Below are 12,463 nucleotides of genomic sequence, written 5' to 3' on the forward strand. Positions count from 1 at the left end.
AGACAGAAAGTCAGGGGTCATGCAGCCTCATAGGAAAATGAAAACTACTACTATAGGCTTTAAGCAGACACTGATAGAAGTCATAAGACTGCTATATACTGCTGATGAGAAAGGTATTTAGCAGTTTATAATTACTAAAATAATTGCATTTCCATGTTCTGTGTACTGTGGGAGACCAGATATTGTGAATGCAGGGTCCTGGGTTTAGTAACACTTTAAATAAAATCTCTTCATTGTGAGTACATAACTTTTTTTTAAACCTAGTGATGTAATCACTTGGCCTACGTATTTCTCTATACTGTGCAGGCTGATTATGTCTGGTATGTCGTTTCCTGAAAATATCTCAGCACTCTCAGGAGTCTACAGCCCTGATGCAAGCAGTGGGCTGGCTCTTGGGAAAAGATCTTCAAATACAAAAACACCTTAATCGGTGGATGTCAGCATTTATAGGCAGACTGCTGTTGCATGCAGACCATCCTAGAAAACTCCCACATGTGATGCTGAGCCTCCATGATTAACGACTTCCCGCCCACCTTATAGCAGAATGACGTGCGCAAAGTGGTTAAGTTATCCTGAATGGACGTCACATGGCGTCCTGCAGGATAAGCCAAGGGCAAACAGCGCGGCGATCGTTGGTATGGTGTGTCAGTCTGACACACCGCATCACCAATCTCGGTAAAGAGCCTCTGACGTAGGCTCTTTACCATGTGATCAGCTGTGTCCAATCACAGCTGATTACAGTGTAAACAGAAAGAGTTGTTTATCGGCTTTTCCTCCACTCGTGCAGACAGACGCGAGTAGAGGAGAGCCAATCGGCTGCTCTCCTGACGGGGGGTCTGCACTGATTATCAGTGCAGCCCCCCCGAGGATGCCCACCAGGGTTGCCAATCGGTGCCCATTAGAGGTGTCCTTCAGTAATACCTGCCAGTGCCTCCTCATCAGTGCTGCCTATCAGAGCTATCAGTGCTGCCTATAAGTGCCCATCAGTGTCACCTATCAGTGCCGCCTATGAATGCCCATCAGTGCTGCATATCAGTGCCACCTCATTAGTGCCACCCTATCAGTGCCCATCAGTGAAGGAGAAAACTTACTTGTTTACAAAATGTTATAACAGAAACAAAGAAAGAAAATTTTGAAAAAAAAAAAAAAGTTTCTTTTTTTTTTGTTTAGCAAAAAATAAAAACCCCAGTGGTGATCAAATATCACAAAAAGAAAGCTCTATTTGTGGGAACAAAACGATAAAACTTTTGTTTGGGTACAGTGTTGTATGACTGTGCAATTGTCATTTAAAATGTGACAGCGCTGAAAGTAGGACTGGGCAGGAAGTGGGGAAAGTGCCAAGTATTGAAGTGGTTAATAGAACTGAAATCCAATGACTGAAAGAGGCAACCGATGGACAGCCCAGGGACAGTCAGGCTGAGAAGAAAAGCGCTAGATGATGCCAGATGTCCTAAAGCCCAATGGGCTCAATCTGACATGTTGCAGCTTTTAGCAAAGACTGTGAGAAGCTTACAGTGTCAGTGAAATTAAACTAAGCATTTTCAGTAGAGCAGGGGAGCCTGTACAACTGTGCAAAACTGAAGGTATCCTTGTGTCCTAAAAGAGCCATTTAGCAAGGTGGTATAAAAGGGAGAAGGACCACACCACTTGACAAGTAATTTCCTTCCTGTAGGCCCTTTCCAATAACTGGTTCTGTGTATGCACATAGTAATATTCCACTCACACATTATTCATATGATCATTCACACAACCAGCTATTGATCCCAAAAACTGTGGGGCACATTTTCACATTCTGCGAACAGTGGAATGATACGCCAAAAAAAAAAAAGTTTGATAAAATCAACCACCGCGATTGAATAGAGAACAAAGCTGCATGTTTTTGGGTCATCCTAACAACTGAAAAATCGCAATGGTAACACAAAAGCACCTCACCATCTTCCAAAACACTTACGTGCAATTTTTCGTTTAACTGACAGAGTTTTCCGATGGAGTGCTTTCTTTTTCTGTGAATTACCCTCTTCCTCCAGCTCCTTAAAAAAAAAAAAAAAAAGGCAATCTTTCAATGTTATAAAAGCCTACAGGAGAAAAGGCTATTATTTACTAAGGTCTTTGTCAGGTATAGAAAATAGCATGTTAAAATAAAATAACTTTCAGGTAAAATAATATTTAAATGTCACTATGTTTCCATGGTAACCATATCAATTGCATAGTAACAGAACATAATAAAGTCAGAAAAAAAGCACACAAAATGAAAAGGACATTGTAATGAACGTGGAGGGAGGATGGTACTATTCCAGCATACATAACATTGCAATCCTACTTGCATCTAAAGGATTTTGGACATTAACGCTATCACAGTACAAGCGTATACAAAAAGAAAAAAGCACAATTCCTTTAACCATACATCTTGCATGTGCATCATTTTTTGCGTGGCTATTAAGTGAACATTTATTTGTCAAACGCAATTCTCAGCAAAATAAATGATATTATTCTTTCCAACCGATCTTTCCAATGCTTACAACTTGTTCTGCTTAGACCCGTCAATGATTTCAATACCTAGTCTTCAATTACATTGACAGGCAGTGAAGGGACCTCACAAAACTAGATCCTAATAAAGAACTTTACATAGGGTTAAAAGGGAAGTAACTCTTAGATTCCAAGCTCTAATAAGCAGGGCTCCTTGATTCCTCCTGTATTCAATTGTATTGTAATGCCCCGTACACACGGTCGGACATTGATTGGACATTCCGACAACAAAATCCTAGGATTTTTTCCTACGGATGTTGGCTCAAACTTGTCTTGCATACACACGGTCACACAAAGCTGTTGGAAAATCCAATCGTTCTGAACGCGGTGACGTAAAACACGTACATCGGGACTATAAACGGGGCAGTAGCCAATAGCTTTTGTCTCTTTATTTATTCTGAGCATGCGTGGCTCTTTGTGCGTCGGATTTGTGTACACACGATCAGAAATTCCGACAACGGATTTTGTTGTCGGAAAATTATATAGCAAGCTCTCAAACTTTGTGTGTCGGAAAATCCGATGGAAAATGTGTGATGGAGCCCACACACGGTCGGAATTTCCGACAACAAGGTGCTATCACACATTTTCTGTCGGAAAATCCGACCGTGTGTACAGGGCATAATTGTACTGTCTACCCTCATGTTGTAAAGCACTACGTAAACTGTTGGCGCTATATAAATCCTGTAGAATAATAATAACAATAACCTAATTACTAGAGATGCACTGAAATTTTGGCCGCCGAAACGTATTGGCAGAAAATGGGGTTATCAGCATTTTGCCAATAACGGCACCGAAAACGCACGTGATTTAACCACCATTTTAGTGTGCTAATAGTGTGTCTTTCATAGGGCATGTGACTCAAAAACCACATCAAAAACGTAACATGGGTGCGTTATTGCTGCATTTTCAATGCATTTCAACGGGGAGGTGCATTTTTGGTGCGTTTTTGTTTTCAATGACCAAAAATGCCGCAAGCAGGTTTTTTAACACCACAATGGAAGCACAATGGACCAGTGTGAAGACATACATAGAATTTAAAGGGATACATGTTTCTTGAGCTTTTCTTACTCCAAAATTAAAAATTAAAAAAATTAATTAATATTTATTTAGGTTGGTTCACACTGATGTGAACACAGACATTGCATGCGAGTCGCACCACATTGCTGTGCAGATGGGACATGGGATGTCTGTGCGATGCAAATTCAACCATACAAACTGTATGGCTGAAATCGCATCGCATTTGCACCAAAATGGTGCAGGAACCTTTTTTTGGTCTGCTCTGATTCCTGTACTATTTGACAGTTTGCACTGCGATCTGTGAACCAATCTGAGGGTGTCATTAACTTTTTAGTGACACCTGCAGCGGTTCGCAGAGGGCAGTGTGAAATGCCTGCAAGTGACATGCGCACATCCGCACAGGAATCGCACTGGTCCCCACATCGCATATGTATGAACTCTAAAATTCAAGATATTCATTAAAAAGTTGAATACAAATCATATATATATATATATAAAATTGTATTATGTTTGACTTTTTAACTAATATCAGGAATTTTAGGCTGGGTTCATACATATGCGATATATATATATATATATATATATATTAGGGCTGCAGAAATTAACTATTAATTCCTCGATGCGTCAGACTGACACCCCGCAACAACGATCGCTGCGATGTGCGCCCCCGCACAGCAGCTCGATATCCTGACAATGTCTGTTGATGTCCGGTCAGGATATCGCAACCACTTTGCCTACGTCATTTTGCTATATGGCGGGAGGCAAGAGGTTAATGTTTTACATAGCTATACCTGCAAAAGGGGCCAGCCTAATTTTCTGACTAAAGTTCCACTTTAACTCAAAAAAGAACCTTCTATTTCTCCCAACCTCTTCCAAATTCCTTTTTTTTTTCTACTGCTGTGATCCGATTTTGTGTAAGAAAGCAGCTACATTTGTTCTCCATGGACCCACTGTACACAGGAACGTAGCCACCCTACGTGGCCAACATACATCGCTCATTTGGAACAAACATTAGTGGGGGGGTGGGGGAGTAGAGGCTCAGTAGCCGATGGAGAATGCTACAAGGAGGCAAAAAAAAATAAACAAACTGTTTCATTAAAAATGGACTACAGAGCTATTTAAGCAGTTGTAACCATAAAAAAAAAAAAAAAAAAAGAAGAAAATCGTGTTCCTTTAAAGCATGGTAAACAGCATAGTGCTTGTGCAGTGTTTTGTGTCCCATTCTATGCTGTAAAATACCTGGTTGATCCTGCCTGTTCCTGTGTCCCCCTGTGTGTACTGACCATGGTAATCATGGCTGCTGATCCATGCATGATACCTTGGTCAGTTTATGTGCCTCAGTCATCTGGCTGCGTTTAGAGTCACCCCCCATTCCCCCTGTCAGTTCCTGACCATGGTGCAGTGTCTTTTTTTTAAATCATGCTGCTAAATACCTTCTTTCACATCACCAGTGTGCGGTCACAGCTGACCTCCGTGCTGACATCAGAGAGGAATCTCAGTTCCCCCACCCCCCTAATCCTCAGATTGAGGAAGGAGAGCGGTGGGCGGTCTTGTGACTGGTGATGTAAAAGAAGGTATTTAGCTGCATGATTTTTTAAAAAACAAAGACACTGCAAAGTATATCTTGTTATTACAGAGGGGCTGCCAGTATTTGTAATCACTAACCTAACAACCACTTTAAGTAAAAGATGTGTATGGATGATTTTCGTGGGAATTAGGAGATCATTTAGTGTCATTTTAATAAATACCCAACAATGCTTGAAAGATTTGAGGCAGCCTACATCAAAAGAAGATCTGTGGTTCATTCTCCAAAATGTTTGGAACAACCTACCTACCGAGTACTCAAAAACTGTGTGCCAGTGTACCTAGAAGCTGGTTTGAAGCCAAAGGGTGGGTCCACCAAATATTTATTTGATTTGGAGTAACGCTCCTCTTTTAAAAATTCTAGTAAAAGCTACTTCCACTAAAGAAGATGCGAGAGAGCCAACAGGCGAGCAGTGGAACCTTATTTTAAAGGTAGGGGATCTAATACCCTTGTCCCTGTCACAAAAATTGACACAGATCTCTATAATACATAGGGCATATTGTACACCATAGGAAATTATCTCTGTTAAGAGGAAGTCCCGATGCATCAAGTCCAAGGTGTGGGGATTCATCTACATTGTCTGGAAATGCCATAAATTTTAAATTATCTTGGTATGGGGAGGATGTAGTAGATACAATAAGTTCAGTATTTGGATGAACTCTTTTGGAAAAACCTAAAAATCTAAACTATGTAACTATGCATGTTAGGGTATATGGAGTATTAAGTAGCCCCCCCCCCCCCCCCTTCACTTTAACACAGGTAGCAGTACAGTGGTGTCTATATCAGGCTAGAAAGATGATTGCCTGGAAATGGATGGCCCCTCTGCCGCCCTTTTACGCAGAATGGTTGAAAGTGGTTAAAAGGTATGCCAAAAAGAGAAACGTGTGCTTACTTAAAGAGGGGGTGTGTGGGTAAATTTGAAAAGGTATGAAAACCATGGGTGAATATTCCTAGACTGGCACCCAGAATTGGGATTTTTAGATAATTAATTGTTCCTGTTTTGTGTTTGGAAATACGCGTTTTGTATTTTGGTAAGTGTCTTAGTGCCGGTTCACACAGGAGCGGCTTCAAAGTCGCCGACTCTCGTCCCACTCTAAAGCCGCCCCATACAGTGTGACTTCAGAGCGGCTTGCAAAATGACTTCTGTATAGAAGTCAATGCAAGCCACTACGAAATCACCCTAAAGTAGTACTGGAACCTTTTTCTAAGTCGGAGCGACTTGATTCGCTCCTATTAGAACGGTTCCATTGGAATGCATGGAGCGCAACTAGTCAGGTGGCCCCTGTGTGAACCGGCACTTATAGTTTGGGGTTTTTTTTTCTTTTTGGGAGCAATAGGAGGGTGGTATGTGAAATTAATTATGTTTATAATGTAATGTATGTTTTTATACATATGGAAAACAAAATATGTTTAAAAAACAATTTGAATTTAAAAAAAAAAATATTGATTTCATTTGGATTTCTCTTCTATTCATTCACTTTCCATAATGTTAATTGATAAATAAATATAAACTAATAATGCTTCTATTTCTGAAAAATTCTTAAAGAGGAGTCCCAGTCCCCCCCCAAACGAAAAAAAAATTAAAAGTGACCAGCTACAACTACTGTATATAAGGACATTTACCTGCCCAGGGTTCCCGCAACGTCGGCACTCCAGATGATTTTTGGATCAGCTCTCGGGTACTTCCACTGCCATTCGCGGTAAGGGAAACTGGCAGTGAAGTCTTTTGGCCCCCTACTGCGCATGCGAGAAACATGCTGCGCTTTCTTACTGGCCCGACAGCGGAGGAAGAAGGAGGGCTGGTGCCGTGGCACAGTCTCCCAGAAGTAGGAACAGGTACCTGTTCCCCCTCCCCCCTGAAAGGTGCCAAACGTGGCACTGGATGGGGGGAGGAAGCGGATTAGTGGAGGTTCCACTTTTGGGCTTTAATTTACAGCATTTTTTCACACCTGCCTAAAACATTTGCACAGTACTGTACATGTACAGATGGCACTGCTCTTTTGTGCTCTGAATGTGCTCCCCCAGCATTTTGAGGGTCTAGTCACACCAGGACTAGGTTATGTATCTATTCCAGCACAGTCCTTCTGCAAGACCAGGCAAAATGCCTTGTCCCCCACCTGGTTGGTTCGTACAATCATTTTGCAGTGATATACAGAGAAAAAAAAAAATTAAAAAAATAAATAAATAAATGGTACAGCAGACCACACTTTTTTTCCACTGCAACGTAGCACAAAGCAACTTACCACCCTGCACCGTATGGTGCCCAATAGAACTTAAAGAGGTTGTACAGGCTGAAGGTTCTTTACGTTGAGCCCTGGTTCACACTAATACGATGCGTAAAACTTTCCTCAATTTGCATTCCAAAAGAATCGCACAATGCCCATGCAATCTGCTGTGGGTATAATGTTCGATTAGCAAAACCCCGAAACAGAGCGCAAAATGCAGTGCGATTACCAGAATCAGAATCTATTGCTCAAATAACACCGCACAGACATCGCATGTGATGTGCACAGGAATGCAGTGCGATTCCTGTGTGAATCACATGCTGTGTTTTCCATGTACCAGTGTGGACCTAAGCTCAGGCATTGTATGCATATAAGTGAAAAAAGCTGTGTGCTGCTCCCCCCACCCCCCTTATACCCACCTGAGCCCCCTCTCAATTCAGCGATGTGCATGGGAGCCTCGGCTGTCCCAGGTCTCTCTCCTCATTGACAGCCAGTGAGCCAATGAGAAGAGAACGGGGGGAGGGGCAGGCTGTGGCTCTGTGTGTCTTATGGACGCATAGAGTGGGGGGAGGGAAGTGAGCATGCACCAGTGCTCCCATTGCAGGTGCCTTGCACTTGGGGGCACTGGTCAAGGGGGAGAAGCCAGGAGTGCCGGCAGGGGACCAGAGAAGAAAACCATTGTACAGAGCAGGTAAATATGACATGTATGTTATTAAAAAAAAAAAAATAGGAAAAAAAAAAATTAAACTTTAGAATCACAATAATGAAATGTTATTGTGTTTCATTTCAATAAAGTTTGTTAAAAAAAAGTGAACAGTATGACGCACCGCAGTTGGCACTGCAGTAATGGCAGCATTCCACCACACAACATCCTTTGTGTTGTAACACAGCGGTTGGTGTGAACAGACCCTGGCCGCACTGCCACTGAGAGTTGTCGGTCACTATTTACAGCTTGGAGCCGGTAGGGCATATCAAAGTGATGGCTGAAGGCAGGGGGGGTTAGAATATAAAAATACTTCATTTATTAGACACAAGTTAAAAGCCAGAATTTTAATATGGCTTTCTGCGTTATATCTTCATCATCAACTGGCACTTATCAAGTAGGTCTTGTTTTCATTAATGGTTTCATACAGTTTATACCATTTAAGTCTGAACACTGGGCATTCAACTGTAAGCATGCGCTAACGTGAACATCTAAATGTTCTGTCAATATATACAGTATATGTACTGTACTGGCCAAAGGGCATGCGTCCTGGGTGACAGGCTCTCTTTGTGTGGCTAGTCCAGGGCCCTTTAAGAGAGAGGCAGCTGGGGTTAACACAGCAAAGGGCCAATAAAGAGGAGTTAAGGAGAAAGAGACATGCCAGGCACATGTGTGGAGCTTCGGAAACCCCTGCTGCTGGCTGGGTTCTGTGGCGCCAATGTGTCCGATGTTAACGTAAGCCCATTTTTGTTGTGCTTTGGGCTTATATTAACCCGACAAGGAGTATTGGAAATCGCCTTTTTGCTGTTACGGACTGTTTGCTGCATTGAAGCTCTTTTTTTGTTAATAAAAGCCTGGTTTGAAAAAGCCTCTGTCCTGAAATCCCACTCACCCCAAAGATCACAGTATGTAAACATGCATATTTGTACTGAAATCAGACATCTAGTATTTTTAGGACAAGACCTGAAATAGCAGCACTCATACTTCAACAACAGCACCGCTTTATTATATATCCAAAGTGAATTTTAGTGACAACTGCCAAGATTATTAAAAATAAGGAGAAAACAAAAAGGCAATTCAAGGTCTGCAGTGCAAAACTTAACAGTGGCGCCATCTAGAGGCTAAATGAAACCTTACTTTTTTTTTCCCCAGCAGATTGTCTGATATTATAATTCAAGTAAGCCTCTCACCACTGCTTGAGCATCTCATTTTTTAAATGGCACAGCTGACTTCCTGTGTTTATCATTTAATGAATAAGAAATTTAATAATTGCTCTTGCAGACCATTAAAATGCAAACACTGCTTCCAAAGCACATGCATATTTTGCCTTGAAGCTCCCAAGTGTTCCTTTAACACATTTCATATGCTTAGCAGTTTCCCTGTTCTCCTATATCAACTGAACTCCTAAAGGATTCCTGCTATAAACGGCATAAACTTTTAAATTCTGCAAATTCTTAATCATCTGCGTCAATGGAAATGCAATAGCTGTTTAAAAAGGGATACACTTGGCTGGCCAGGGTTTCCCATTCAACTCAAGGAACCAAAACGTGGATGGAGTAGAAATCGTTCCCATAAGTTGTTAAACAGTGTAGACTGATCCTTGTATGTGAAGCCAGAGAAAGAAAGAAATCCCAAGCTCATCCTCCCGCTTTTGTGTAACTGAAAACAAAAGTGTGATTCCTACATGTGCTGCTGTCCTCCGTGCATACCAGGATTGGTGTGCCTCTTTTGTTAAATGCTACACAAGGGATGTGTTGCTACATTTACACATTCTGAACAAACACAGTTGATCAGATCTTATGTTTCCAAGTCAACAAAAACTATCCTGGTACAGCTTTTGGTTTTAGCTTTCAAATCCCTTGAAAGCACAGCTTTAGAGCACCATTCCTTGTTTTACATGGGCCCTTGCAAAAACAACTTATCAGCATGCCAACTATTTTTGCACATAAAAAGTAAAATATATAAAGCATATTTAATAAAAAGAGAAACTAAACCCTAAAAAAGGCAGACAGAGGGCATAGGACTGGTCATCAGTATTGCCTGTGGTCTCCCTGCAGCTAAGCTATCCTGACTACTGTCTTACCATTACTAGTTTGACATTGACTCTCTGTGTGGAGGTGGTTTGCAGTCAGAGAGTAGCAGTGCCTCTTAGATCTTACACTCTAGACCAGTGTTTCTCAACTCCAGTCCTCAAGGCGCCCCAACAGGTCATGTTTTCAGGCTCTCCATTATTTTGCACAGGTGATTTGATCAGTTTCACTGCCTTAGTAATTACCACAGCCATTTCATCTGAGGGAAATCCTGAAAACATGACCTGTTGGGGCGCCTTGAGGACTGGAGTTGAGAAATACTGCTCTAGACCAGCGGTAGTCAACTTTTTTGATATGGAGGACCTCAAGTGCGGCCCTTGACATCATCAAAAAGGGCTGCACATAAGATTCAATGTCAGACAGCAGAGACCCAACAGGATATACAGTAAAACCTTGGATTGTGAGTGCCAGAAACATGCTTGTAATCCAAAGCACTTGTATATCAAAGCAAAATTTCCCCATAAGAAACAATAGAAACTCAAATGATTTTTTCCACAACCATTTATTCATAAGTCCTGCGGTCTATAGTCGATATAAAAAGAATATAGCGCTGTGACCAGGTTGTATAACTATAAAATGTCCATCCACAAATGGCAGCCTCCACAAGGGGATTTAAAGCAAAAATTCAGCAGGAGCTACAGAGTATAAAAGAGAAGAGAGGCGCCTCTATGTGTAGCAATATGTTGCTAAAATGTTGTACCTTCATTAAATGTAACCATATTGCTACACTTAGAGGTGTCTCTCTTCTCTTTTATACTCAGTTGTGACATGACGCTACTTGTATATCAAGACAAAATTTATTAAAAAAATGTTGCTTGTCTTGCAAAACGCTCTCAAACCAAGTTACTCTCAATCCAATGTTTTACTGTAGTTAAAGTCAAACATTTTCTTCTATAGTTCCCTTTGGTATATAACACTAAGCTCCCCAGTGGATGTCATTTTTAAAAATATGCGGTATAATAGCTTACTTCAGAGCGCCGTTGGGCCGTCAGCTGACTGCCCGCCGGTCTCCTCTCCCAATCTGATTTGCAGCAGGGGAGGTGCTGGGAAACCCCTGCTGACGTCAGCCGAGAGGAGAGACGGGCAGTCATGTGAGCTCTGAAGTAACATATTTTTAAAAATGACATCTCCTGGGGAGCTTAATATAATATGTAATAGACGGCGCTATAGAAGAAAAACAGTTTTTTTTTTTTTTTTAGAGCAGAAGGGGAGGATCGGGAAGCTGACAAGCAGGGAGCGGGGGGGAGGTGTACAGAGGGAGACACAAAGAGCAGGGCTGCAGATGATGAAGGCACGTACACTGACATTGATGTCAGGCTCAGCAGCTCTGATATATCACAGAGTCAGCGTACAGAGGGGAGGGCAGAAACTGGCAGGATCACCAAGGTATTTCAGGCCAAATTAGATGGTCAGAGGCTGCAGACACGATACGGGAGATGGTCAGAGGCTGCAGACACGATACGGGAGATGGTCAGAGGCTGCAGACACGATACGGGAGATGGTCAGAGGCTGCAGACACGATACGGGAGATGGTCAGAGGCTGCAGACACGATACGGGAGATGGTCAGAGGCTGCAGACACGATACGGAAGATGGTCAGAGGCTGCAGACACGATAAGCGAGATGGTCAGAGGCTGCAGACACGATACGGGAGATGGTCAGAGACTGCAGACACGATGGTCAGAGACTGCAAACACGATACGGGAGGTGGTCAGAGACTGCAGACACGATACGGGAGATGGTCAGAGACTGCAGACACGATACGGGAGATGGTCAGAGACTGCAGACACGATACGGGAGATGGTCAGAGACTGCAGACACGATACGGGAGATGGTCAGAGACTGCAGACACGATACGGGAGATGGTCAGAGACTGCAGACACGATACGGGAGATGGTCAGAGACTGCAGACACGATACGGGAGATGGTCAGAGGCTGCAGACACGATACGGGAGATGGTCAGAGGCTGCAGACACGATACGGGAGATGGTCAGAGGCTGCAGACACGATACGGGAGATGGTCAGAGGCTGCAGACACGATACGGGAGATGGTCAGAGGCTGCAGACACGATACGGGAGATGATCAGAGACCATCTTTTTTCATCCACTTTTCATCAAGGTGTTTTTTATTTAAAAAAAAAAAAAAAAAAAACCTAGTTCAATTTTTTAAAGTTTCATACAACAAGTAAAACATATATGATAAGTACTTCCGACACAAAAATTAAGGCTGGGTTCACACTATTGCGAATTGGATGTGGCTTTCTCTGCATCCAATTCGCATAGCAGGAGATTGTGACCGGCTCTCTATGGAGACCTGT

The 12,463-nt window shown here is 42.3% G+C and overlaps 1 protein-coding gene across 6 annotated transcripts in view; it reads right to left on the reverse strand.

Moving 5' to 3' along the window:
- Positions 1-12,463, reverse strand: part of UIMC1 (ubiquitin interaction motif containing 1) — a 252,931-nt gene that overhangs the window by 207,637 nt on the left and 32,831 nt on the right. For all 6 annotated transcript variants that reach the window (XR_012242873.1, XR_012242872.1, XM_073620479.1 and 3 more), the window contains exon 3: positions 1,952-2,030. Coding sequence is in view for 4 of the 6 variants with exons in the window: in XM_073620479.1 (XP_073476580.1) it covers positions 1,952-2,030 (79 nt within the window). In the remaining 2 variants the exon portion in view is untranslated. The remainder of the gene's footprint in view (positions 1-1,951; positions 2,031-12,463) is intronic.

The sequence above is a fragment of the Aquarana catesbeiana genome, linkage group LG03 (assembly GCF_042186555.1).
Source record: "Aquarana catesbeiana isolate 2022-GZ linkage group LG03, ASM4218655v1, whole genome shotgun sequence".
NCBI lineage: Eukaryota > Metazoa > Chordata > Amphibia > Anura > Ranidae > Aquarana > Aquarana catesbeiana.